This window comes from Kogia breviceps, chromosome 1, assembly GCF_026419965.1.
Source record: "Kogia breviceps isolate mKogBre1 chromosome 1, mKogBre1 haplotype 1, whole genome shotgun sequence".
Lineage (NCBI taxonomy): Eukaryota > Metazoa > Chordata > Mammalia > Artiodactyla > Physeteridae > Kogia > Kogia breviceps.
In genome coordinates, this window is record NC_081310.1 from 192,814 (window position 1) to 219,142 (window position 26,329).

At 40.8% G+C, this 26,329-nt stretch overlaps 1 protein-coding gene across 2 annotated transcripts in view; it reads left to right on the plus strand.

Annotated features, from left to right (window-relative positions):
* KDM5B (lysine demethylase 5B) overlaps positions 1-26,329 on the plus strand; it is an 80,596-nt gene that overhangs the window by 31,052 nt on the left and 23,215 nt on the right. For both annotated transcript variants that reach the window (XM_059059087.2, XM_067026521.1), the window contains exons 5-14: positions 11,683-11,817; positions 13,600-13,696; positions 15,040-15,149; positions 16,624-16,782; positions 17,279-17,398; positions 19,438-19,596; positions 20,212-20,393; positions 21,679-21,841; positions 23,877-23,996; positions 24,955-25,149. In XM_059059087.2, coding sequence (XP_058915070.1) covers positions 11,683-11,817; positions 13,600-13,696; positions 15,040-15,149; positions 16,624-16,782; positions 17,279-17,398; positions 19,438-19,596; positions 20,212-20,393; positions 21,679-21,841; positions 23,877-23,996; positions 24,955-25,149 — 1,440 coding nt within the window. The remainder of the gene's footprint in view (positions 1-11,682; positions 11,818-13,599; positions 13,697-15,039; positions 15,150-16,623; positions 16,783-17,278; positions 17,399-19,437; positions 19,597-20,211; positions 20,394-21,678; positions 21,842-23,876; positions 23,997-24,954; positions 25,150-26,329) is intronic.

The following is a 26,329-nucleotide window of genomic DNA, read 5'->3' on the forward strand; positions in this document are numbered from 1 at the left end:
TCACACTCTGAAAGGAACAGGTATTTAAAGATAGCCTTTACAAACATTACATCTACAACACAGATAAATATCTGTTGAGGGGCGGGCCTGCTGATACATGTTCACTGTGGAAAGTATAAAAACAAAGGAAAGTATGATGAAAATAAATCCCTCCTAATCCTCTCATCTGCTTTTCTTTCAAGGCTATTTTAATGCACATATACACAAATTGGAAGTGTATTCTTTACATATACAGTATTTTTCCTGTTTAATATGTCACTATATTTTTGAAGATACAGGTTTTGTTTTTTTAAAATTTATTTATTTTTGGCTGCGTTGAGTCTGCGTTGCTGTGCGCGGGCTTTCTCTAGTTGTGGCGAGCTGGGGCTACTCTTTGTTGCGGTACTCAGGCTTCTCATTGCGGTGGCTTCTCTTTTGTGGAGCACGGGCTCTAGGCATGCGGGCTTCAGTAGTGGCAGCACATGGGCTCAGTAGTTGTAGCGCGCGGGCTCTAGAGCGCAGGCTCAGTAGTGTGGCGCACGAGCTTAGTTGCTCCATAGCATGTGGGATCTTCCCAGACCAGGGCTTGAACCCGTGTCCCCTGCATTGGCAGGCGGATTCTTAACCACTGTGCCACCAGGGAAGCCTGAAGATACAGGTTTTAATGACTCTGTGTCATTCCATTTTTATACCCAGAACTTGATTTGATTTCTCCTGTTGCTGAATTTTTTTTTTTTTTTTTTGGAATTTTTGAATTTTATTTTATTTTTTTTACAGCAGTTTCTCATTAGTTATCTATTTTATACATATTAATGTATATATGTCAATCCTAATCTCCCAATTCATCCCACCACCATCAACCTGTCCGGCCACTTCCCCCCCCTTGGTGTCCACACGTTTGTTCTCTACATCTGTGTCTCAATTTCTGCCCTGCAAACCGGTTCATCCGTACCATTTTTCTAGGTTCCACATATATGCGTTGATATATGATATTTGTTTTTCTCTTTCTGACTCACTTTACTCTGTACGACAGTCTCTAGATCCATGTACGTCTCTACAAATGACCCAATTTCGTTCCTTTTATGGCTAAGTAATACTCCATTGTATATATGTACAACATCTTCTTTATCCGTTCATCTGTTGATGGGCATTTAGTTTGCTTCCATGTCCTGGCTATTGTAAATAGTGCTGCAATGAACACTGGGGTGTAATGAACATTGGGGTCTTTTTGAATTATGGTTTTCTCTGGGTATATGCCCAGTAGTGGGATTGCTGGGTCATATGGTAATTCTATTTTTAGTTTTTTAAGGAACCTCCGTACTGTTCTCCATAGTGGCTGTATCCATTGACATTCTCATAACAGTGCAAGAGGGTTCCCTTTCCTCCACACCCTCTCCAGCATTTGTTGTTGATTGTAGATTTTCTGATGATGCCCATTCTAACTGGTGTGAGGTGATAACCTCATTGTAATTTTGATTTGCATTTCTCTAATAATTAGTGATGTTGAGCAGTTTTTCATGTGCTTCTTGGCCATCTGTATGTCTTCTTTGGGGAAATGTCTATTTAGGTCTTCTGCCCATTTTGGGATTGGGTTGTTTGTTTTTTTAATATTGAGCTGCCTGAGCTGTTTATGTATTTTGAAGATTAATCCTTTGTCCATTGATTCATTTGCAAATATTTTCTCCCATTCTGAGGGTTCTCTTTTCGTGTTATTTATGGTTTCCTTTGCTGTGCAAAAGCTTTGAAGTTTCATTAGGTCCCATTTGTTCATTTTTGTTTTTATTTCCATTACTATAGGAGGTGGACCACAAAAGATCTTGCTGTGATTTATGTCAAAGAGTGTTCCTCCTATGTTTTCCTCTAGGAGTTTTATAGTGTCCAGTCTTACATTTAGGTCTCTAATCCATTTTGAGTTTATTTTTGTGTATGGTGTTAGGGAGTGTTCTAATTTCATTCTTCTTTTTTTTTTTTTTAATAAAAATAATGTTGCTTTTTCAATTTTTACACATTTAGTTTATTTATTTATTTATTTTTGTTTGTTTTACATCTTTATTGGAGTATAATTGCTTTACAGTGTTGTGTTAGTTTCTGCTATATAACAAAGTGAATCAGCTATATGTGTACATATATCCCCATAAACCCTTCCTCTTGAGTCTCCCTCCCACTCTCCCTATCCCACCCCTCCAGGTGGTTACAAAGCACCGAGCTGATCTGTGCTATGCAGCTTCTTCCCACTAGCTGTCTATTTTACATTTGGTAGTGTATATTTGTCAATGCTACATAGTCTATTTCATCAGACCTAAGGAAAAAAGTATATGGTCTGATGGGATATTACAATCCTTGTGAAATTTTCAAGTTTTTTAAAAAAGACCGTTGATCGATCCCCCTAAGTTTCAGTCTTCTAGGTGAGAATTTTTATTATTTTATTTATTATTATTATTATTATTTTTTTAAAGATCTTTATTTGAGTATAACTGTTTTACAATAGTGTGTTAGTTTCTCCTTTACAACAAAGTGAATCAGTTATACATATACATATGTTTCCATATCTCTTCCCTCTTGCATCTCGCTCCCTCCCACCCTCCCTATCCCACCCCTCTAGGTGGTCACAAAGCACCGAGCTGATCTCCCTGTGCTATGCGGCTGCTTCCCACTAGCTATCTAGTTTACATTTGGTAGTGTATATAAGTCCATGCCACTCTCTCACTTCATCACAGCTTACCCTTCCCCCTCCCCATGTCCTCAAGTCCATACTCTAGTAGGTCTGTATTTTATTCACATCCTACCCCTAGTCTCTTCATGACATTTTTTTTTCTTAGATTCCATATATATGTGTTAGCATACGGTATTTGTTTTTCTCCTTCTGACTTACTTCACTCTGTATGACAGACTCCAGGTCTATCCACCTCATGACAAATAACTCAGTTTCATTTCTTTTTATGGCTGAGTAATATTCCATTGTATGTATGTGCCACATCTTCTTTATCCATTCATCTGTCGATGGACACTTAGGTTGCTTCCATGTCCTGGCTATTGTAAATAGAGCTGCAATGAACATTTTGGTACATGACTCTTTTTGAATTATGGTTTTCTCATGGTATATGCCTAGTAGTGGGATTGCGGGGTCGTATGGTAATTCTATTTGTAGTTTTTTAAGGAACCTCCATGCTGTTCTCCATAGTGGCTGTATCAATTTACATTTTCACGACAGTGCAAGAGGGTTCCGTTTTCTCTTCTAATTTCATTCTTTTACATGTAGTTGTCCAGTTTTCCCAGCACCACTTATTGAAGAGACTTTCTTTTCTACCATTGTATATCCTTGCCTCCTTTGTCATAGATTAGTTAACCAAAGGTGCGTGTCTTTATCTCTGGGCTTTCTGTCCTATTCCATTGATCTATATTTCTGTTTTTATGCCAGTACCATATTGTCTTGATTACTGTAGCTTTGTAGTGTAGTCTGAAATCGGGGAGTCTGATTCCTCCAGCTCCGTTTTTTTCCCTCAAGACTGCTTTGGCTATTTTGGGTCCTTTGTGCTTACATACAGATTTTAAGATTTTTTGTTCTAGTTGCGTAAGAAATGCCATTGGCCATTTGATAGGGATTGCATTGAATCTGTAGATTGCTTTGGGTAGTATAGTCATGTTCACAATATCGTTTCTTCAAATCCAAGAACATGGTATATCTCTCCATCTGTTTGTGTCATCTTTGATTTCTTTCATCAGTGTCTTACAGTTTTCTGAGTACAGGTCTTTTACCTCCTTAGGTAGGTTTATTCCTAGGTATTTTATTCTTTTTGTTGCAATGGTAAATGGGAGTGTTTCCATAATTTCTTTTTTCAGGTTTTTCATCATTAGTGTATAGGAATGCAAGAGATTTCTGTGCGTTAATTTTGTATCCTGCAACTTTACCAAATTCATTGATTAGCTCTAGTAGTTTTCTGGTGGCATTTTTAGGATTCTCTATGTATAGTATCATGTCATCTGCAAACAGTGACAGTTTTACTTCTTCTTTTCCAATTTGTATTCCTTTTATTTCTTTTTCTTCTCTGATTGCCGTGGCTAGGACTTCCAAAACTATGTTGAATAACAGTGATGAGAGTGGACATCCTTGTCTCGTTCCTGATCTTAGAGGAAATGCTTTCAGTTTTTCACCATTGAGAATGATGTTTGCTGTGGGTTTGTCATATATGGCCTTTATTTTGTTGAGGTAGGTTCCCTCTTTGCCCACTTTCTGGAGTTTTTATCGTATATGGGTGTTGAATTTTGTCAGAAGCCTTTTCTGCATCTATTGAGATGATCATATGGTTTTTATTCTTCAGTTTGTTAATATGGTGTATCACATTGATTGATTTGCGTATACTGAAGAATCCTTGCATCCCTGGGATAAATCCCACTTGATCATGGTGTATGATCCTTTTAATGTGTTGTTGGATTCTGTTTGCTAGTATTTTGTTGAGGATTTTTGCATCTATATTCATAAGTGATATTTCTGTTAACTTTCTTTTTTTGTAGTATCTTTGTCTGGTTTTGGTATCAGGGTGATGGTGGCCTCACAGAATGAGTTTGGGAGTATTTCTTCCGCTGCTATTTTTTGGAAGAGTTCAAGAAGGCTGAATGTTAGCTCTTCTCTAAATGTTTGATAGAATTTACCTGTGAAGCCATCTGGTCCTGGACTTTTGTTTGTTGGAAGATTTTTAATCACAGTTTCAATTTCATTACTTGGGATTGGTCTGTTCATATTTTCTGTTTCTTCCTGGTTCAGTCTTGGAAGGTTATACCTTTCTAAGCATTCGTCCATTTCTTCCAGGTTGTCCATTTTATTGGCATAGAGTTGCTTGTAGTAGTCTCTTAGGATGCTTTGTATTTCTGTGGTGTCTGTTGTAACTTCTCCTTTTTCATTTTTAATTTTATTGATTTGAGTCCTTTCCCTCTTTTTCTTGATGAGTCTGGCTAATGGTTTATCAATTTTATCTTCTCAAAGAACAAGCATTTAGTTTTATTGATCTTTGCTATTGTTGTCTTTATTTCTATTTCATTTATTTCTGCTCTGATCTTTATGATTTCTTTTTTTCTGCTAACTTTGGGTTTTGTTTGATCCTCTTTCTCTGGTTCTTTAGGTGTAAGCTTAGATTGTTTATTTGAGATTTTTCTTGTTTCTTGAGGTAGTCTTGTATTGCTGTAAACTTCCCTCTTAGGACTGTTTTTGCTGCGTCCCATAGGTTTTGGATCCTCATGTTTTCATTGTCATTTGTCTCTAGGTATTTTTTGATGGCCTCATTGATTTCTTCAGTGATCTCTTGGTTACTTAGTAATGTATTGTTTAGCCTCCATGTGGTTGTGTTTTTTACGTTTTTTCCCCCTGTAGATTTTTTTTAAAAATAAATTTATTTTATTTATTTAATTCTGGCTGCATTGCGTCTTCGTTGCTGGGCACGGGCTTTCTCTAGTTGCAGAGAGCTGGGGCTACTCTTCATTGTGGTGCGTGGGCTTCTCATTGTGGTGGCTTCTCTTGTTGCAGAGCACATGCTCTAGGCGTGGGCTTAAGTAGTTGTGGCTCGCAGGCTCAGTAGTTGTGGCTCGTGGGATCTAGAGTGCAGGCTCAGTAGTTGTGGCACACGGGATTAGTTGCTCTGCGGCATGTGGGATCTTTCTGGACCAGGGCTCGAACCCATGTCCCCTGCATTGGCAGGCGGATTCTTAACCACTGTGCTACCAGGGAAATCCCCTTCTAATTGATTTCTAGTCTCATAGCATTGTGGTTGGAAAACATGCTTGATATGATTTCAATTTTCTTAAATTTACTGAGGCTTGATTTGTGACCTAAGATGTGATCTATCCTGGAGAATGTTCTGTGTGCACCTGAGAAGAAAGTGTAAAATCTGCTGTTTTTGGATGGAATGTCCTATAAATATCAATTAAATCTATCTGGTCTATTGTGTCATTTAAAGCCTGTGTTTCCTTATTAACTTTCATTCTGGATTATCTGTCCATTGGTGTAAGTAAGGTGTTAAAAGTCCCCCACTATTATTGTGTTACTGTTGATGTCCTCTTTTTTATTATTTGTTTAATAAATTTATTTTTTTATTTATTTTGGGCTGTGTTGGGTCTTTGTTGCTGTGCGCAGGCTTTTTCTAGTTGTGGTGAGCAGGGGCTGCTCTTTGTTGAGGTGTGCATGCTTCTCATTGCAGTGGCTTCTCTTGTCACAGAGCACAAGCTCTAGGCGTGCAAGCCAGTAGTTGTGGCATGTGGGCTCGGTAGTTGTGGCTCACAGGCTCTAGAGTGCAGGCTCAGTAGTTGTGGTGCATGGGCTTAGTTGCTCCGCAACATGTGGGATCTTCCAGAACACGGCTCGAACCTGGGTCCCCTGCATTGGTAGGTGGATTCTTAACCACTGTGCCACAGGGGAAGTCCCTCCATTTCCTCTTTTATAGCTGTTAGCAGTTATCTTATGCATTGAGGTGCTCCTATGCTGGGTGCATATATATTTATAATTGTTATATCTTCTTCTTGGATTGATCCCTTGATCATTATGTCGTGTCCCTCCTTGTCTCTTGTTAACATTCTTTATTTTAAAATCTCTCTTTTTTTTTTTTTTTTTTTTTTTTTTGCGGTACGCGGGCCTCTCACTGTTGTGGCCTCTCCCGTTGCGGAGCACAGGCTCCGGACGCGCAGGCCTAGCGGCCATGGCTCACGGGCTTAGTTGCTCCGCGGCATGTGGGATCTTCCCGGACCAGGGCACGAACCCGTGTCTCCTGCATCGGCAGGCGGATTCTCAACCACTGCGCCACCAGGGAAGCCCTAAAATCTCTTTTATCTGATACGAGTATTGCTACTCCAGCTTTCTTTTGATTTCCATTTGCATGGAATATTTTTTTCCATCCGCTCACTTTCAGTCTATGTATCCCTAGGTCTGAAGTGGGTCTCTTGCAGACAGCATGTATACGGGTCTTGTTTTTGTATCCATTCAGCAAGCCTGTGTATTTTGGTTGGAGCATTTAATCCATTAACATTTAAGGTAATTATCGATATGTATGTTCCTGTTACCATTTTTTTAATTGTTATGGGTTTGTTTTTGTAGGTCCTTTTCTTCTCTTGTGTTTCCCACTTAGAGAACTTCTTTTAGCATTTGTTGTAGAGCTGGTTTGGTGGTGCTGAATTCTCTTAACTTTTGCTTGTCTGTAAAACTTTTGATTTCTCCGTCAAATCTGAATGAGATCCTTGCCAGGTAAAGTAATCTTGGTTGTATGTTCTTCCCTTTCATCACTTTAAATATACCATGCCACTCCCTTCTGGCTTGTAGAGTTTCTGCTGAGGCATCAGCTGTTAACTTAATGGGAGTTCCCTTGTATGTTATTTGTCATTTTTTCCTTGTTGTTTTCAATAATTTTTCTTTGCCTTTAATTTTTGTCAATTTGATTACTATGCACCTTGGCATGTTTCTCCTTGAGTTTATCCTGCCTGGGACTCTCTGTGCTTCCTGGACTTGGGTGGCTTTTTCATTTCCCATGTCAGGGAATTTTTTGACTATAATCTCTTCAGATATTTTCTCGGGTCCCTTCTCTCTCTCTTCTCCTTCTGGGACCCCTATAATGCAAATGTTGGTGCATTTAATGTTGTCCCAGAGGTCTCTTAGGCTGTCTTCATTTCTTTTCATTCTTTTTTCTTCTGTTCCACAGCAGTAAATTCCACCATTCTGTTTTCCAGGTAATTTATCAGTTCTTCTGCCTCAGTTATTCTGATGTTGATTCCTTCTAGTGTATTTTTTATTTCAGTTATTGTATTGTTCATCTCTGTTTTTTAATTCTTCTAGGTGTTTGTTCTTTAATTCTTCTAGGTCTTTGTTAAACATTTCTTGCATCTTCTTGATCTTTGCCTCCATTCTTTTTCCAAGGTCCTGGATCATCATCACTATCGTTATTCTGAATTCTTTTTCTGGAAGGTTGCCTATCTCTACTTCATTTAATTGTTTTTCTGGGGTTTTATTAGTTCCTTCATCTGGTAGAAAGTCCTCTGCCTTTTCATTTTGTCCATCTTTCTGTGAATGTCTCCTCTTGCTGAATTTTTTGTGCATAAATTTTTATGCCCATTTCTGATTTTTGAAAATAGTCCTTAGAGGAAAGGAGAATTAAAATACGTATTTTTAAAAAAGAATGGGAAAACAGCAAAGAGACACTACTACGCACCATTACAATGACCACCATTCAGAACATGACAGCACCAAATGCTGGCGAGGGTGTGGAGCAACAGGAACTTTTTGCCATTGCTGGTGGGAACACACAATGGAACTGCCACTTTGGAAGACAGTTGGCCAATGTCTTAGAAAACTAATAAACATGCTTTTATCATACAGTGCAGCAATCACATTCCTTGGTATTTACCCAAAGGAGTTGCAAACTTATATCCACACAGAAACCTGCATATGGATATTTGTAGCAGGTTTGTTACTCATAATTGCCAAAAGTTGGAAGTAACCAAGATGTCCTTTCGTAGGCGAATGGATAAACAAATTGTGGTACAGCCAGACGATGGAGGCTAAAAAAAAAGAGCTCTCAAGTCATGAGAGGACAAGAAGGAATCTTAAGTGCATTTTTTTCTTTTTAGGATTTATTTATTATTTATTTGTTTGTTTTATTTTCGGCTGCGTTGGGTCTTAGTTGTGGCATGCAGGATCCTTCGTTGTGGTGCGTGGGCTTCCCTCTAGTTGTGGTGTGCAGGTTATTTTTCTTCTCTAGTTGTGGCCCGTGGGCTCTGTAGTTTGTGGCCCGCAGGCTCTAGTTGAGGTGTGTCAGCTCAGGAGTTGAAGCGCATGGGCTCGGTTGCCCTGCAGCATGTGGGATCTTGGTTCCCTGACCACTGATCGAGCCCGCGTTCCGTGCATTATAAGGTGGATTCTTTACCACTGGACCACCAGGGAAGTCCCAAGTGCATATTTTTATGAAAGTTGAAGAACCCAGTATGAAAGGACTGCATCACTATATGATTCCAACTCAGTGGTATTCTGGAAAAGAAAAAACTATGGTTTTTTCAGTATAAAGATCAGTGGTTGCAAGGGGCTGGGGGCAGGAGTGTAAGATGAATAGGCAGAGCACAGAGGATTGTTAGGGCAGTGAAAGTACTCTGGGTGATCCCCTTTACCTTTGTCCAAACTCATAGAATGTACAGCACCAAGAGTGAACCCTCGTGTTTGAACTATGGACTTCGGGTGATGTGTGAATGTAGGTTCGTCAGTTGTAGCAAATGTTCTACTGCTCTGGCGGAGGATGTTGATGATGGGAGAGGCTGTGCATGTGTGGGGGCAGCTGGTGTGCGGTAAATCTAAGTACCTTCCTCTCAACTAGGCTGTAAACCTAAAACTGCTGTTAAAAAATAAACCCATAATAAAGGGGGCAGGGATAGAGTGCACAATGAAGGAACTGTTGCAAAAGGGTAAACTCAAGCCTAAAGTAAGTTTCGGGAAACTTGAGAGAAGTTGAGTGGTGATGTGCTGGATAATGGGACAGAGGCCTCAGTCTTGTATCCCTGTGTTTTCTAAATGTCTTAAGGGATTGCTCTGTCCCTGTAGGATGATGTCATTACGGTGTGATGATATAAATCATCTCTGAATCCCAGTTTCTCAAACAAAGGTTTGAGAATTGGCATGCGATAGCGTTAAATATAAAACAAACACATCAAGTGTATGTTTTGAATCCTGGTTTGAAACAAAATAATCTCTTCGTATATATTTTAAAGAGCTTCTGAGCTTGATTTTATCTTAGTTCTTCAAAGTCCTTATACAGCCAAGCAGGCCATGGATTACAGAACCATTTAGACTAGTGGGAGATGAGAACCACATATATAACATCTGAATTTCTTACCATCCACTTAATAAAATGTCTGTGATTCAGATCAGTTCATATCTCCACAATCACACATAATCACACATACTTTCAGGTCTCAATAGAAAGTTTATATAATACATAAAGGAGGTTAATTTAGATGGGGGACAGGTTTTATTCGCATCTGAATGTTTTCATTGAACATCTCTAAACGCTCAATTGAGGACTTGTTATGGAATGGGCAGTGATATTCCATACTAGTTGAGTTAATGTTTCTAGATCAGATCAGTGTGTAGGTTTAATTAGAAGAAGCAGAATATTTAATATTATAGGTTGTACTCCCAGTGGTAGATACGTTACTTGTTTAGAGTATCAAGAAATCTATTCTAGTATTTTTTTAATAGTACATATTACTTAAATGTCAGAAATAGATGGTGTTAGATGGTTGCTCTGTATTTTCTTTTGTCCTTCTCCCCATTCTCTGGATTCTTTCTGCAAATGTCAGGAGGAAGGAGCCAATCATGTTAGTGACACTGCATGGTTGTAATGGTGCACACAAAGCCAAGAGTTGTAGAAGTTTATAATTTCACTGTATATTATTACAATTATGGATGATACAGTAGACCTTCAGTGGTTACATTTTGGAGCCTGCTTTTAAAAATGCTTCCTGTGGCATTTGTAGGACCTCTTATAAAGGAGTGGTATTTACTTGAAATTCATATTAGTTTCAGTGGTAATATTTTGTTTTCACTGTGTTTTGTTGTATTGACATTAAATACTCTTTTTCAGTGAGCTTAGAATCAAACTAAAAAGAAAAAGCAAGAAGAGATTCTTGTATGATCAGAACCAGAGTTATTGCTGTGGGCTATCTATTAACCTTTTCCTTGTGAGTTAGACTTTTTAGGAATATATTGAAGAAAAGGAAAGCTTTAATAAGGGATAATAGTCACATGGTCTGTTTTCTCAATTCAAATGATACCTTTTTGATAATAGAAGGTTGCTAATTATGTTTAAACTTACAGGATTGTAAAATTTAGAAAACTTATTGGATTCCGTATTTTATTACTGTAAACATTTTAAAAATGAGATATTCTGATTATGGAAAGCTATTTGGGGAACATACAGGGGGCCTTTCTAGCAGTTTGGGCCTTCACTTAATTTACAGTTGCAAGCAGGGATAATTGTCGCTGGCTCATGGGGACTGCCTTGAGCCTGCTGTGGCCTGTTGTAACCTGATGAGGTGATATCAACAATTAAATGAATTGAAGCAACACCATTCACCTCCTGAAAAAAAGTCAAGCTGTTATAACTATATGTGTGTGTATATGGTTGGTAACTGCAGACTTGTCTTTGTGTTTATTTAGATTTTAAAAATTGCACACCTGTTATGTATTTCCATAAATCATTGTAAAATATACCCTGCAAAAATCCAGTGAAATTCTCTTAAGATTAAAAAAGGGGGAAGGGACTTCCTTGGTGGCGCAGTGGTTAAGAATCCGCCTGCCAATGCAGAGGACACGGGTTCGAGCCCTGCTCTGGGAAGATCCCACATGGTGCAGAGCAGGTAAGCCCGTGCGCCACAACTACTGAGCCTTTGCTCTAGAGCCCATGAGCCACAACTACTGAGTCTGCATGCCACAGCTACTGAGCTCGCATGCCGCAACTACTGAAGCCCGTCCGCCCAGAGCCTGTGCTCCTCAACAAGAGAAGCCACTGCAATGAGAAGCCCATGCACCACAATGAAGAGTAGCCCCCTCTCGCTGCAACTAGAGAAAGCCCGTGCGCAGCAGCGAAGACCCAACGCAGCCAAAATTAAAAATAAATAAATTTATTTTTTTTAAAAAGGGGTGGGGGAGAATTCATCAGTACAGTTGTGTTTTATTTCCAGTGTCTGCAGAAGCCAAACCTGACCACAGACACAAAGGACAAGGAGTACAAACCCCATGATATTCCCCAGAGGCAGTCTGTGCAGCCCTTGGAAACGTGTCCCCCAGCTCGACGAGCAAAACGCATGAGAGCGGAGGTGAGAGCCTCATGAGGTTGATCAGACAGGCCTCAAGTCCTGGTGCTAACGTGCGTCTGACCCTGGATTTCTCGCACGCACGTGCTCTTCATAGATTGAACTTTACTAACCTCACAGAGGGATGCTGTGTATACTCTAGCTTTTACACTTGGGGGAATATTACTGTCAGAGGGGCGAGGAACTGAAAGCTTTATAGGTTTCTGCTGCCTGGACAGTCAGCTGCGGCATGGTTAACGGTCAGAGCCTAGGGGAGAGCAGGTGACGAGGCGTTCATTGTGACCCTCATGTTGTTGGGCAAGGCGTATTGGGAACTAAGGTTAGTGGGAGTGAAGCTGGAGATTTTTGCTGAAAAGTCCTGTTTTTGAGAGGTTTCGAAGATAGTGAAAGCTATTTACCTCAGACTTTCTGAAGAGGAGTATGGAATCTGTGGAAAACATTTATGCTAAGCCAGAAAATAAATATTCAGGCAGCAAGGGGGGCTGGTGATATAACACACAGATAAAATGAGAGTGAAGCATGAGGGAAGAGGAGGAGTGAAAGACTTAAGAAAGACAAGTTGCTCTGAGGTTTTTCTGCTCTGAGACATTTCTCCTGGAAAGGGAGAAAAGTATTCTCCCAGTTACCTTGTTCCCACACAGAGGTGGGAAGGTTCTGGGTTCCTTGGTGGACATATGAGTATGAAGAGTCAGTGATTAATATATTAGGAACAGTTAGAACTGGGAAGCCTCATGGCATTAGTTAGGTTTCTAAATCAATAGTTGGGTTATTTAATAATTATTGGTGAGGATGAAAAAAACATCAGCCATTTTGGTTTCTGAGGAAATGGATAAATAAGAGAATTAATTTTCACTTAGGTAAGTAAGTTGGAGATATGAAAAAATTTAGCGACTCCACTTTTTTGAAGTGAGAATCCCTCAGAATAGGAACATATATGGTTATTTGAAGCCCACAAGCAGGCTGCAAGTTTATTCGTCTTAAAGTCAGTTCTTGTTTGAGCACATCTTGATCTTTAAATGTGTAAGATGTGCCCAGTGCTGTGGATGCCGAGGTCTGTCTTGATGACACATCATGGTGATGGTATGGCCCTAGAAGAAATCGTGTTAGCAGTAGACATCCTGATTGTGCATATGAATGAACACAGGCACAGTTCCACAACATCACTTGTGTCCCGGAGCAGACAAGGGCTTTGCTTATCAACCAGTATGAACACGTCGTGGACACCAGGTACTGAGACTGGCTCACAAGCTCTCACTGATGGTGGAGCCATGACTCAGTGGTGTTAGGGGAGCAGTTTGTAGTGACAGTTCACTACAAGAATTAATAGAAACTTGTTGTGGAAGCTGAGTTTTCAATGCTGTCATACTTTGGAAGAGCCAGCAAACTATTCTAGGCTGATGAAATTATGTTATTTATGTAACTGTTTAGGATTTGGCTAAGTTCTGTGAGCTGTGAGTAGATGAGAACCGAGGAGCTTCTAGGAGGAAATACACACTGTTCCCAATCTGGGTAGTAACACTTCCCATAAGTCATCCCTGATCCTTTTACTTTTCCCTGAATTTTTGACCTGTTGAAGTGGAGAATACTCATAACTTCTAAGTTTCCTCATTCATTCCTTAAGTAATAATAATATTAAGGGTGGGATCTCTGCTCTAAGGGAGAGAGTTTTGAATGTCCTATTAATAGAATTTATAAGATTATAGGCACTTTGTGATTCCAGTTGGATTTTAGAAGATTTCTGTCTTTTTAAGGGAAATATTCATGTATATGACAAATTTTTTTAAGGCCATGAATATTAAAATAGAACCAGAAGAGACAGCAGAAGCCAGAACTCATAACCTGAGACGTCGAATGGGATGTCCAGCTCCAAAGTGTGAAAATGGTAAGGAAGTTCATCCATGAATAGGAAGGAAGAGTGAATAAGTAAAAACAATCTTTCATCTGGTAGTTAAGAAAATACTGGAACAACTTTACCTACTAGTCACTGGGTTGTGCCTTGAGAAATAAAATCTTATTATATTACTATCCTTGTTTTCATAAGTAGATGACTGGAAGGAGAGATAAACAAATGAATAAATACATGCATATTAGAAATGTGATTGAATTTCTGAACTGTAACTAGTTGCTATTGGATTGGCCAAAAAGTTCATTTGGTTAGTGAATATGTTGTTCAATACAGTTCTCGGTGAAAATGAAAAATGTGTCTTATTTTTACTTAAAACCAAACAAACTTTTTGGCCAATCCAATACTTTGAAATTTGATTCAGTAGCATTAATTGTAAAGAAGTGATTTGTGAAAAGCATAGGTGCCTTTGACTGAATATCTGATAGGTTTGTTTCAGGCATGGCAGGCAGGCAGGCTTTCTTAATCTGCATTTTAATTCACAGATGCTTGCCTGGCCATTGCTTGATGTCAGTCATTGAAAGGTAGGTTTGACACTCTCTTGAGAGAAATTCTATATAGGCAGGCACTTAGTAATGAAGAAGTAGTTACTGAAATGGGCTTTTCTTAGTGACTGGTGAGTTAGTGGAGAAGGCAGCACAATGTAATGGAAAGTAGATGGAGTTGTAAAAATACAGATCTGAATCTGAATCCTGGCTCAGTCACTCACTAGTTGTATGACCTTAGAGATACTTCCTGACTTAACGTCAGTTTTCTTGTCTTTGAAACAGACTGGTTGCAAAGGATTATATGATTGATATAATAACAATTGATGGAAAGCATTTAGCGCAATACCTTCTGCAGAATAGCTCATTAATTTATAGGTAGTGTTTTAGAAAATTCTCAGTCTTTGAAACCAGGAAGCTAAAGAGGCTAGTAATCTTAGATCATGGAGGGATAATCTGTAGCGTGGAGGGGGTGCTGTTGGTGAACGGTCACTGTCTTATGGTCAAGATCAAGAGGAATTTGCTTTCACCAGCATATGTTATGCCTTAGTCTTAAGAAGAGCATACCTTCGGCTCCCATTTTGAAAGCATACAGACCTGAGCAACATCTGGTATCATATCTTGTGCTTGTATCTTGGAATTTGAATGGTGTAAGAGTTGCACGTCCTCATAAAGTAGTCAGCACGGAGCTCCCGGACAGAGTGACTCTGGATGCTGCTGCGCTGAAGCGAGCAGAGACCTGTGTCCGGGGGTGCCTCAGCAGCTGGAGGGGTGAGCGCGGGAGGGGGCTGACGGGCGCAGAGCAGAGGGCGTGCTGACCTGGACTGCCTCCTACAGAGAAAGCCGGGAAAAGCAGCCTCAAGCCGGAGCCTGCTGAGAGGAAGGAGTGCGTTACAGAGAGCGAGAAGGAGAAGCCCAGGAGTCGAGCGAAAAAAACCACGAGTGCTGTGAGTCGACCTCTTTAAACGCTTTTACAGCCCAGCTTATACTTAGTGCCTTACCTGGGCCTGCTGGTGCAGTGTCTCACAATGAAAAGACCTTTAGAGGTGGTTTGTGGTATCAGTTTATAAACAGGCAAACACGGATGCATCATGAAATCAGTAGTAACAGCTGGGGGCGTTGACAACCATTTTTCTGGAGGATGTTCAGTTTAGCACTGAGTACTGGTGAGCTCGATCCTATGGAGAATTGTCGATAAGTGACTAACCCACCTCCAAGCGAGCTGAAGGTAGATCAGAAATCAAGATGATGTTTTCCAACTTTACAGCAAGGAAGGATAAGGGAAGGAGTGCACAGATAGGAGGGAGGCTAAGGCCTAGCAGGGTCAGAGGCGTGGGGAGCTGTTCACTCAGGTGGAAACAAAAAGCCATGCTCTCTTCCTCAGCCCCCTTCTGAGCACCTGGGAGCATCTTGATGACAGTGCTTTTGATCCTGGAATTGGAAGTTATTCCAATTAAATGTTCTGTTCATAAATATCATCTCCCTCTGGCCCAGCACAGAAACAAACAAAGCAGTCAGAAAACTAGCAGAGCCCAGGTTTCTATTTGCTACAACAAAAAAGTCCTCTCTGGCTGCCATAATGAAGTATCACAGACCGAGTGGCTCAAACAAGGGAAGTTTATTTTTCCCATGGTTCTGGAGGCTACAAGTCTGAGATCAAGGTGTTTGCAGACTTGGTTTTTTCCTGAGGCCTCTGTCCTTGGCTTGTAGACAGTCATGTCCCTGTGTCCTCATGGTTTTCCTCTGTGTGTGTCTGTGTCCTAGTCTCTTCCTACAAGGACACCAGTCATACTGGATTAGGGCCCACCCATATGACCTTTTTAACGACCTCTTTCAGACCCTATCTCCAAATACAGTCACATTCTGAGGTACTAGAGGTTAGGACTTCAACATAGGAATTTTGGGGAAACACGATACAACCCATAGTAGGGAATGACTGTGTAGTTTTATTACTGTGTGTTTGGGGGAAGAATGTAAAGTGGTAATTTAATGTGGTTAGTTAACTTCATTTTTGCCATGTTAAAAGGAAACAAAGTTTTGCAAGAACTGTAAAAACTTTTGCCTTTAACATGGCAAAATTGAACTTTATAAGTTCTGTTTTTGGTTAGGTGGATAATTCATTGCCTAACACGTTATTCTTCTAGAAGACTATCTTTTTGTAAGCTACTAAAAGCTGGATATTTAAGTAACAAACTTTAATTAAAACACACAATTGAGAAATCTTGGAGATTACTCTTCAGAGTTGGGAATGCATGAGATATTATGAAATATCTCATAACAGAAGGTGAAACATTTTTATTTAAAATGTCCCTTATAGAGGGTGAAACATTTTCACTTGCAGCGTGTTGGAGAGACTAGATTATGCCTCAGATCCGACAGCAGCTCATGCCCCTATGTTCTGTGCCCGTTTTCATACTGCAGGTTGACCTGTATGTCTGCCTCTTGTGTGGCAGTGGCAACGATGAGGACCGGCTTCTCTTGTGTGATGGGTGTGATGACAGTTACCACACCTTCTGCCTGATCCCGCCGCTCCATGATGTTCCCAAGGGAGACTGGAGGTGTCCTAAGTGTTTGGCTCAGGTCAGAATTAATAGCAGAGGTGGCATTAGAAAATTTCCTTAAGAAGGTTTTTTCTTCACCTTCCGGTTTTAGATTTGGCAATGGATATAATAAGAAGTCTCGTGACAAAAATTGGGGTGGGCCTGAATAGGAAAGAGGGCTTGGAAGTGAGCTGCACAGTTGTGCAGCAAGCTGAGAGTCAGAAAACCATTTTAATAACTACACTTTTTAAAATTTCATTTAAAAAAAGCATTGCATGCTCTTTGCAAGAATTCTTAGGCACTGAACAACTTAAAAAATAGATAATTTCATAGTCCATAGATAATCACTGTTAATATTTCGATGTATATCCATCCAAACAAATGGAAAGTGCACAAATGGAATTACACTACACAAGTAATTTTAGTAAGCGTAAATATATGATTTCTTATATATATACATATATATATATGTGAACCATAAGTTAATATACATATAAATAAATATCTTTCCTTTTTCTTTCTTTGTGTTTTGACAGGAGTGCAGTAAGCCACAAGAAGCATTTGGCTTTGAACAGGCAGCCAGGGACTACACCCTCCGTACTTTCGGGGAAATGGCAGATGCGTTCAAATCTGATTACTTCAACATGCCAGTCCATGTATGTACATACGTAACTGCTTTGATTTAGGATTTTAATAACTTTGGGGAAAGGTATATCTGAAAACGTTTGAGATGGCCCTTATCTCTGATAGTCAGTCATTGTCTTGCACAATGAAACCTTTAATTTGTTTGGTAGTATTAACATTCCACAGTACTTCAAAATGCCTACTAGTTTTTCATGTGATTTCTCTAAAGATAGGCTTTTTGAGACAAATCATATAGCGACAGTAACAAAACCAAATCACCGGAAATCACCGGCAGCCCTTTCAGCTCAACAAATAAAATTCAAAGAAAACTTTGCAAAATTTATTGAATGACTCCTGTGTGCCAATCCATGTGCTGTGCCCTGGGGGCACGTTCACCTCTTGTTATGTTGTCATAAGTTAGCACTGTAAACTTTAGGATTTTATATTTATTTATTTTTTTGGCTTCGTCGGGTCTTAGTTGCGGTGCACGGGCTCTTTGGAACACGGGGCTCTCTTTAGTTGTGGCATGCGGGCTTAGTTACTCCGCAGCATGTGGGAGTTTACTTCCCCGACCAGGGATCGAACCCACGTCCCCTGCATTGGAAGGCAGATTCTTAACCGCTGGACCACCAGGGAAGTCCCTAAATGTTAGTATTTTAAATTCTCCTTTATTCTCTTAGAAGCATAAGCATGCTTCATTCAGCATTTACTATTCCATCAAGTGAGTACACCAAAATGAATGGTTTCCTACCATACTTCTGGATATTTAAGCTGTTTTTTCTCACTGCCAACAAAGTACTATAGCAAACATGGTGTGCATCTTCTTTTGGGGGGGGCGGGGCTGTGTTGGTTCTTCATTGCTGTGTGTGAGCTTTCTGTAGTTGCAGCGAGCAGGCACTATTCTTTATTACAGTGCATGGGCTTTGCATTGTGGTGGCTTCTCTTGTTGAGGAGCACGGGCTCTAGGCTTCGGTAGTTGCGGCACGCAGGCCCTAGGGCACACGGGCTATAGTAGTTGTGGCTCGCGGGCTCTAGAGTGCAGGCTCAGTAGTTGTGGCGCACGGGCTTAGTTGCTCCACGGCATGTGAGATCTTCCTGGACCAGGGATCCGGGAACCAGTCGAGATCTGGTTGTTGAGCCCACCTGTGTCCCATGCATTGGCAGGCGGATTCTTAACCATTGCGCCACCAGGGAAGTCCTGTATGTGTCTATTTTATTGGATTATTTTCTTAATATTTATCCATTTTTTTCCCATCTAATAGGTGTATCGTTTACGGGACCATAGCAGTGTATGAGTGAACCTGCTTCGCCTCACATCACTAATATTAACTTAAGTTACTTAAAATGTCCCCTTATTTAACAGGCTTATAAATTCAAGTAATATTCCCTTTGAATTTTCAGTTCTTTTGATCCCTCCTGCATTACATATTATTTCCCCATATGTTCGCTTAACCAGTCCTGGTGCCTCTTGCATTTGTGGTTGGCTTTTTGCACTTTGAGGGATAGGCCTCTGGCCTCCTATCAGGTTAGTGCAGATGCAAGCACTCGGCCCGGCCAGCCCTTTACCCTCGGGCTGCAGCCCTGCCTTCCCCTCGAGGCGGCCCACATTCCTCTCCTCAATGTCTAGTGGAAAGAGTGAGAGGGTGGACTCAGGTGATGTGTTTGAGCGCATTTCAGAGGATAAAGCATCGTTCAATACAGCTAATTCCTGCTACTAAACAGAAGTCAACCAGGTGGTATATTAGATTTCTCAAAACAGAAAAACATCTCCAGTTCTTAAATCTTAGCACTTTGCTTTCCTTGACTCCTTTTACAGTAGTGGCCAGGTTGTTGATAGAGGAACATGAATTCTTAGTCAGCTCTTAGTTATAAAATTCCTTTTAGAGAATGATGTTCATGTCTGAGTTGTCGGGGGCCAGTTGAGGAACATCTGGGACGTCATGGACACAGTTTTTCCTCAGGCTGCCATCCTGTGATGCCTGTCACTTAGCGTGTCTCGTTAGATTGGCCACAGGCAGTTTGTGAGTGTCTGAGGAGAGTCGCTCTCTTTACTTCCTTGTTTTGTATACAGATGGTTCCCACAGAACTGGTTGAGAAAGAATTTTGGCGACTGGTGAGCACTATTGAAGAGGATGTTACCGTGGAATATGGGGCTGATATTGCCTCGAAGGAGTTCGGCAGTGGCTTCCCAGTCCGAGACGGGAAAGTGAAGCTCTCACCTGAGGAGGAGGTGGGCGTGGCTGTGAGCACTGGACTTTCTGGGGCGGGCGGGGGGCGCCTTCAGAGCGAGCCCGCCATTGATCCAGAGGTCGTCATGCTGGGCTAGTAGCGGCTGTGCTGCAACACGTTTGTCACTTGGAACTTGAGATAGTCATGGAAATTGGTTGGTTGGCTTGAAGTAATTTATTATACTTTCAGCAAATCCTTAATTACCAGATTTTTAATGATTTCAAGAATAGTTGAAAGAACCCATAGAAGAATTCTAGTCCCAACTAGATGATATGGGAGAATCACTTACCTCCCTTTGACTTCAGATTCTGTAACTTTGGTTTCTCGTTCTGAAGAAAATCTGAGGGATTGGAACCAGATACACACGCATAATATAGACACACACACACAAGTCCATTTATATAAAGCGCAGAGCTGGGCAGAAGTAACCTGTGGGCATCCAGGAGGTAAGCATGGTGACCACCCCCCATTCTTTTTACTTTGAAGGAGACTTTTCAGCCAGCTTTTTGAAACCAGCAGAGTCCCCAAATGTTAGCATGATAGAGAATTTAAGTATTAAGTATAAACCTTTATTTATACTTTATTTATAATGTCAAGATATTCTCCTTATTTTTAGGAATATCTTGACAGTGGCTGGAATTTGAACAACATGCCAGTGATGGAGCAGTCTGTCCTCGCTCACATCACCGCTGACATATGCGGCATGAAGCTTCCTTGGTTGTACGTGGGAATGTGCTTTTCTTCCTTCTGTTGGCATATTGAAGACCACTGGAGCTATTCCATTAACTACCTGCACTGGTAAGGGGTCCCAGAGAACCTACCGATGGTATGCACGCTGAGTTGGAAAACTTACCCCCCTCTTAGTTGTGACACTTCTCTTAACTGAGTCTGAAGAGTGATGAAGGTTTTTTGCTTTAAGTTTTTTTGTTTTGTTTTGTTTTTACTACTATTGGACAGGCATCCTAACAATTTAAGACAAATGTTCTTAAGAGTCCAAAGGAAATGCATGAAACCCTGCACTTGCACATGAGTTTTCAAGTATAACAGGCGTCTCGGGAGAAGATAGACAGCTTTTCTCTAGTTGTCAAAGAAGTCGTTACTCGCAGAAAGGTTAGAAAGCACCGAGTTGCTTTTACTGTAGAAAACCCTTCCTGTTCTGTGGGCCCGGCGGCCCAGATAGCCCTTCGGGTGAGGAGTGGGGCGTGGGTTGTGTGGGTCCTCCAGGACCTCGGGCCTGACCGCTCCTGACAGCCTGCCGATTTCTAGCATCACTGTGTACGGTAGGTAGAGTGCGCCGCATCCGCGTGCATGCGTGCGTGCGTGCGTGCGTGCGTGGTGGGCTGGGGCGGATATTTGGGCTTTTTAACTTCTATTTCACATCTGTTTCCCTTCCCTCCATTTCCCTTGCTTTCTGAGTACAAAAATATTTGAAGATCTGTAACTCACTTAAATTCCCACACAAGGAATTGAGGATGTGTACCACAAGAAAGAGGGAGCTGGCCTTTTACGTGCAGAGCATCAGTCCTGCTTCCCCAGGCAATTGCTCCCAGCTGTGAAATGATGTTTACCATACCTCACAGGGATGTTACAGATTAATTGGTTGACAGTTAAACATGCTTTGAAGAAGAGCTCTTTAGAAATGCTAATTGCCTTACTTAGAGTTTGGTTTCACTCGCTGTCAGGGCAGAGAGTTGCCATCCCTTGCTAGTTGCTGTAGGAAATTGTGGTGACCACATACCCTGTAGCTAACATAATACCTTATATTCTTAGAAATGCTGGATATCTACATTTTCTGAAGGGTCATGGGTCAGGTAAAATGGGAGGGAAAAGAGGGACCTCAGATGGGAAGTCTCATGTTTAAACTTTATCCTTGAAGAGGGAAAATGCATTACATATGTTCGGATCATATTTCTGGTGATATTTGTTCACTTTGAACATTGCCTTACAAAGCAGGATCTAAAAAATAGGAACTGGTTAACCATCTTGTTTGCATTGGTGTTTGCTGGTTGATTTTGTGTATGAGTTGAAGAAGCTACTGAAATTTCATGTAAATTTTAAGATCTGCTTTTACAATCTATTTTAGGGGTGAGCCAAAGACCTGGTATGGAGTCCCAGGGTACGCCGCCGAGCAGCTGGAGACCGTGATGAAAAGGCTGGCCCCGGAGCTCTTCATCTCCCAGCCCGACCTCCTCCACCAGCTCGTCACCATCATGAACCCCAATACCCTGATGACTCACGAAGTGCCTGTATGTTTTGGGTCAATCCTCATGCCACCCAGGCTTAACTCCCCACTTCTCTTTTTCCTGTTGCTCACGTTTTTATGAAGCTGATTTGGTTGTGTAGAAACAGCTGTTTGGTGTAATTTAGTACAATATTGCATTAAGCCAGTGGGACTGGATCCTCAGACACCATAAAAAGCTGATTTGTTGCAGCTGACGACTAGACTGCTGAGCAGCCCTACTTTGCAGTAGTAACTGTGAGGCTGTCTCTCCCTTTCCTTCCTGGTGTTCAGTTCAGAGTACATTCACAGGTTGTACACCATCACCATCCCTGCTTTCTAAACTATAACTTTGGTTTATAACTTCAGTCTTTCCACACAGCACAACAAAAACCGTAAAAAATAAGTGTTGTTAGTATAAATTAGTTTACTCTGAAAATGGGTAGGTTCTGTTATTGATGTAATTAGATCTAAACTCTTGTGTCAGAATCCTTCATACTCCATCCCTACTTTAGAAAATAACTCTGAATTTACATGGTGACACGCTTGGTGGATCTTACATTCTCCCCGCTGCCCCTAATTAAGCTTAAGAGAAAATTTATTTCAGTGTCTTGAGCTTGGATTTCAGGGTTCCCACTCTAGACTGAAAGATGCTATTGGTGCTTTTTCCTCTGAGGTTTTTCTATGAAGTGGCACTTATTTTTGCCCAGTGACTTCCTTTTGGAGGAAACTCTGAAGGCATTTTGGGAGGCCAGATTGAGATGTATGAAGTTGAAGAATCCATCTTAGTTAGCTCAACCAAATGTAAATGATACATTTACAATGTTTAGAGGAATTCTTGATCTTGTGACCTTCATTTTATGCTTTTGGGTTCACAGGCCAGTAAATGGGGGCAGATGGAAAGGAATTTTCTTTGAGGGATCATAAAATATTCATGGGCCAAAGCTTAGAAAATAAGGACCCAAAGTCATCAAAATACCACCATCTCCTCGTTGTTGGCATTTTCCATCTTGACCCCCCCCACCCCCCGCCCCATGTTGATGGGTCTTTCTGATGTGTTATGAGTCGCTGGCTTTAGAAGAGACCTCTTGCGCTGTTCTTTAATAGTTGAGCAGACCACGTGGGGCTAGACTCTGGACCTAGAGAGGTAGGTGAATGAACTTGTGCATTCGGGGACTCACAGTGTAAGGGAAAGACAGCATTTACACAGATCACGGAAGAGTGGTGTGGTTTGACAGTGGTGTTGACTCGGGGGCTGAGCCATTAACTCTGAAAGGGCTGGAAAGGGCTCCTAATGGCATTTAAACCGAGGCGTGGGGCTCTGAAGGGGAGTGCGTGTGGCAGATAGTTGGGGAGGAGGAGGCCGTCCCAGTGGAGGGCTGTGCTCCTGCGGTGGTTGCTGTCTGCAGACTTGGCCCGTCAGAGCCCGGAAGGGCGTGTTCCAGCATGGGGCTGGGCCTCAGCCCGAGTTGCGCATCCTTGTGGCCTGGGCGCTGCTTGAGAATTGGCATTTCCAACAAGTTCCCAGTTGCTGTTGCTGCTTTTGGTCTGGGAACTACATTTCGGAGAACCGCTGGTGGAGAGATATGTATTGAAAAGACATCTAATATTATTACTATTACGTCGTAGTTCGTTCAGTCTGAGGATTTTGTGCCTAGAGTAAAATAACAGGTGTTTTTTGGGGAGAGGGGAAAAGGGGGATTGTTGGTGGGAGGTGAGCTTGAGGCCCAAATCAAGAAGATCTCTGTGTGGAATGAGATCCTTGAAATAGAGTGGAATTTCTTCAATTGGTGGTAGGAGATCCTATTTTGGTATGATGATATTTGGGAAGATGTGTCCTGATCCTGGATGGAACCAGATTTTTGTGATGTAAGCTGTTTTCTCGATGCTTATCAACCTGGCAGTCTGGGGAACTACTCCATCTTGTGGCAGAAATGAGTATCTTTAGGTAATATTCAGCCATACTTTTTTCCCTACCCTTTCTGGAGAATCATCTGATAGTCTATGTCTAGATTGTCTTTTGTGAGGATGTCACTGAAAACCTCCAATTTCTGTCTCCTTAGGTTTACCGAACTAATCAGTGTGCTGGGGAGTTTGTGATCACATTTCCAAGAGCCTACCACAGCGGTTTCAATCAAGGTTTTAACTTCGCTGAGGCCGTTAACTTCTGCACTGTCGATTGGGTGTGTAATTATGACCTAGCAAGCCTTTTCACATTTACCGTTTTTCCTGCAGAAATGGTATAGAATGCTTAGAAACTGTCATGTGTCTAGTTGCTTAAACCAGTTGCTGCTGAAATGGCAGGTCGGCCAGCTGTGTACCTTCCCAGCAGGAGAGGCCCTGGCCCTGCAGTGTCAGCCAAGACCTGGTGAAGAGTTTGCTGAGTGACATTTTGGCTGAAGCTTAGTATCTCATTGCAAACTGATAACAGACAGTTCCAGTCTTAAGACTGTACTTTATGCAGCACTGGCTTAAATTATCCAAACACAGTAATTTTTAATGACATTTGATTTCAGGTAGTTGTAAAGTGGAGTTTTTAATATTAGTATTAATATTTTTCATTTGCCTAAGAAGAACTACCTAGTTTAAGTGGGTGTGGTGTTAAATCTAATCAATTATGACCTTCAGTGCTTTTTTTTTTTTTTTTTTTTTTTTTTAATAATACCAGGTTGGCCAAAAAGTTCCTTCAGGTTTTTCCGTAACATGTCATGGAAAAACCCAAGTGAACTTTTTGGCCAACCCAAAATAGTTGGCCCAATAAAATGGTACCCAGTAGTAATACCTACATCTATAATTATTTTCTGTTCTATAGTTTTTAGAGCATTATTGTTCCCTGAAGTAGATTAACAACACCAGTTCCACACAGTTGTTTCAGGAAATGTGTAAATTCATATTTCCAATTAGATTCTACATTGTTGTAGACATTACTGCATTATTAATACGTTGGGTAATTTGCCAGATCCTTGAGATGCAAAGATTTTAAAAGGTCCAAGGCTTTTTAGAGTCTAGTTTTAGGATTGATATATGATATCAATATATGACCCAAGATGTGATATTTGGTAATTGATAATAAAGGTCAGGAGTCTTTGGAAACAGGAAGGAGAGATGAGTGTCACGTGTCCTCCCTGTCTTTTGGCGCAGCTGCCCTTAGGCCGACAGTGCGTGGAGCATTACCGCCTGCTGCACCGCTACTGTGTATTTTCCCATGACGAGATGATTTGCAAGATGGCCTCCAAGGCGGACGTACTAGACGTTGTAGTGGCATCAACTGTTCAGAAAGACATGGCCATTATGATTGAGGACGAGAAGGCTCTAAGGGAAACTGTTCGTAAATTGGTAAGGTTTCTGGAACCCCAACTGCATGTCATTGGGTGTTACTTAGTAAAGTTCTTATGCACTTTGATACCATTTTAAGGAAACTTTTCCTTAGTCTAATTTCCTTTGAGACCATTCTGATAGATGTATATTGACATCTCATTTTGCTTTTACTTTTCATTTCTCTAATGGCTAATGATATATTGAACATCTTATCATGTATTTATTTGCTACCTGCATATGTATCTCTTTGGTGAAGTGTCTGCTCACATGTCTTGCTCCACCCCTTTTTCATTGGATTGTTGGGAGACTTCTCTTTATTCTAGACACCAGTCCTTTATCAGATAAGTGTTCTGCAAGTATTTTCTTCCAGCTAGTAGCTTGTCTTTTCATTCTCTTAGCAGTGTCTTTCAAAGAGCAGACATTTTTCATTTTGATCAAGTTCAGTTAATCAGGTTTTTCTTTTTTGGTGTGTCCTTCTTAAGAAATCTTCGTCTAACCAAAGTCTCAAAGGTTTTCTCATGTGTAGTCATCTAGATTTTCTAGTTTTAGGTTTTACATTTAAGTCTTTAATCCTCTTAAGTAATTTTTGTTTATGGCAAGGTGTGGGTTGAGATAATTGTTTTTGCACATGGCTGTCTAACTGTTCCAGCACCATTTCTTGAAAAGACTTTTTTCCATTGAATTGCCCTGGTACCTTTGTTGAAAATTAATTCCACACATGTGTGGAGTGAATTCTGGACTCTGTTCTAGTCTGTTAGTCTATGCATTTATCCTCTTGCTAATACCATATGGTCTTGATTACTGTAACTTTCTAATAAGTCTTGAAATGAGGTAGTGTGAGTCCTCCAACTTCGTTCCTTTTAAAAATTGTTTTGCCTATTTTAGTTCCTTTGCTTTTCCGTATAAAGTTTAGAATCAACTTACTGATTTCTACCAAAAAGCCTGTTGGCATTTTGATTGGAACTGCATTAAACCTATGGATAGTTTGGGGGAGAATTGACATCTTAACAATACTGAGTCTTCCAATGCATGGACGTAGTCTATCCCCTCATTTATTTAGGTGTTCTTGATTTCTTTCAGTATTTTGTAGACTGTAGCACACAGATTTTACACATATTTTCTTGGGTTTATAATTAGATATTTCTTATTTTTTGGTACTATTATGAATGGTACTTTAAAATTTTTTTCAATTTCCAAT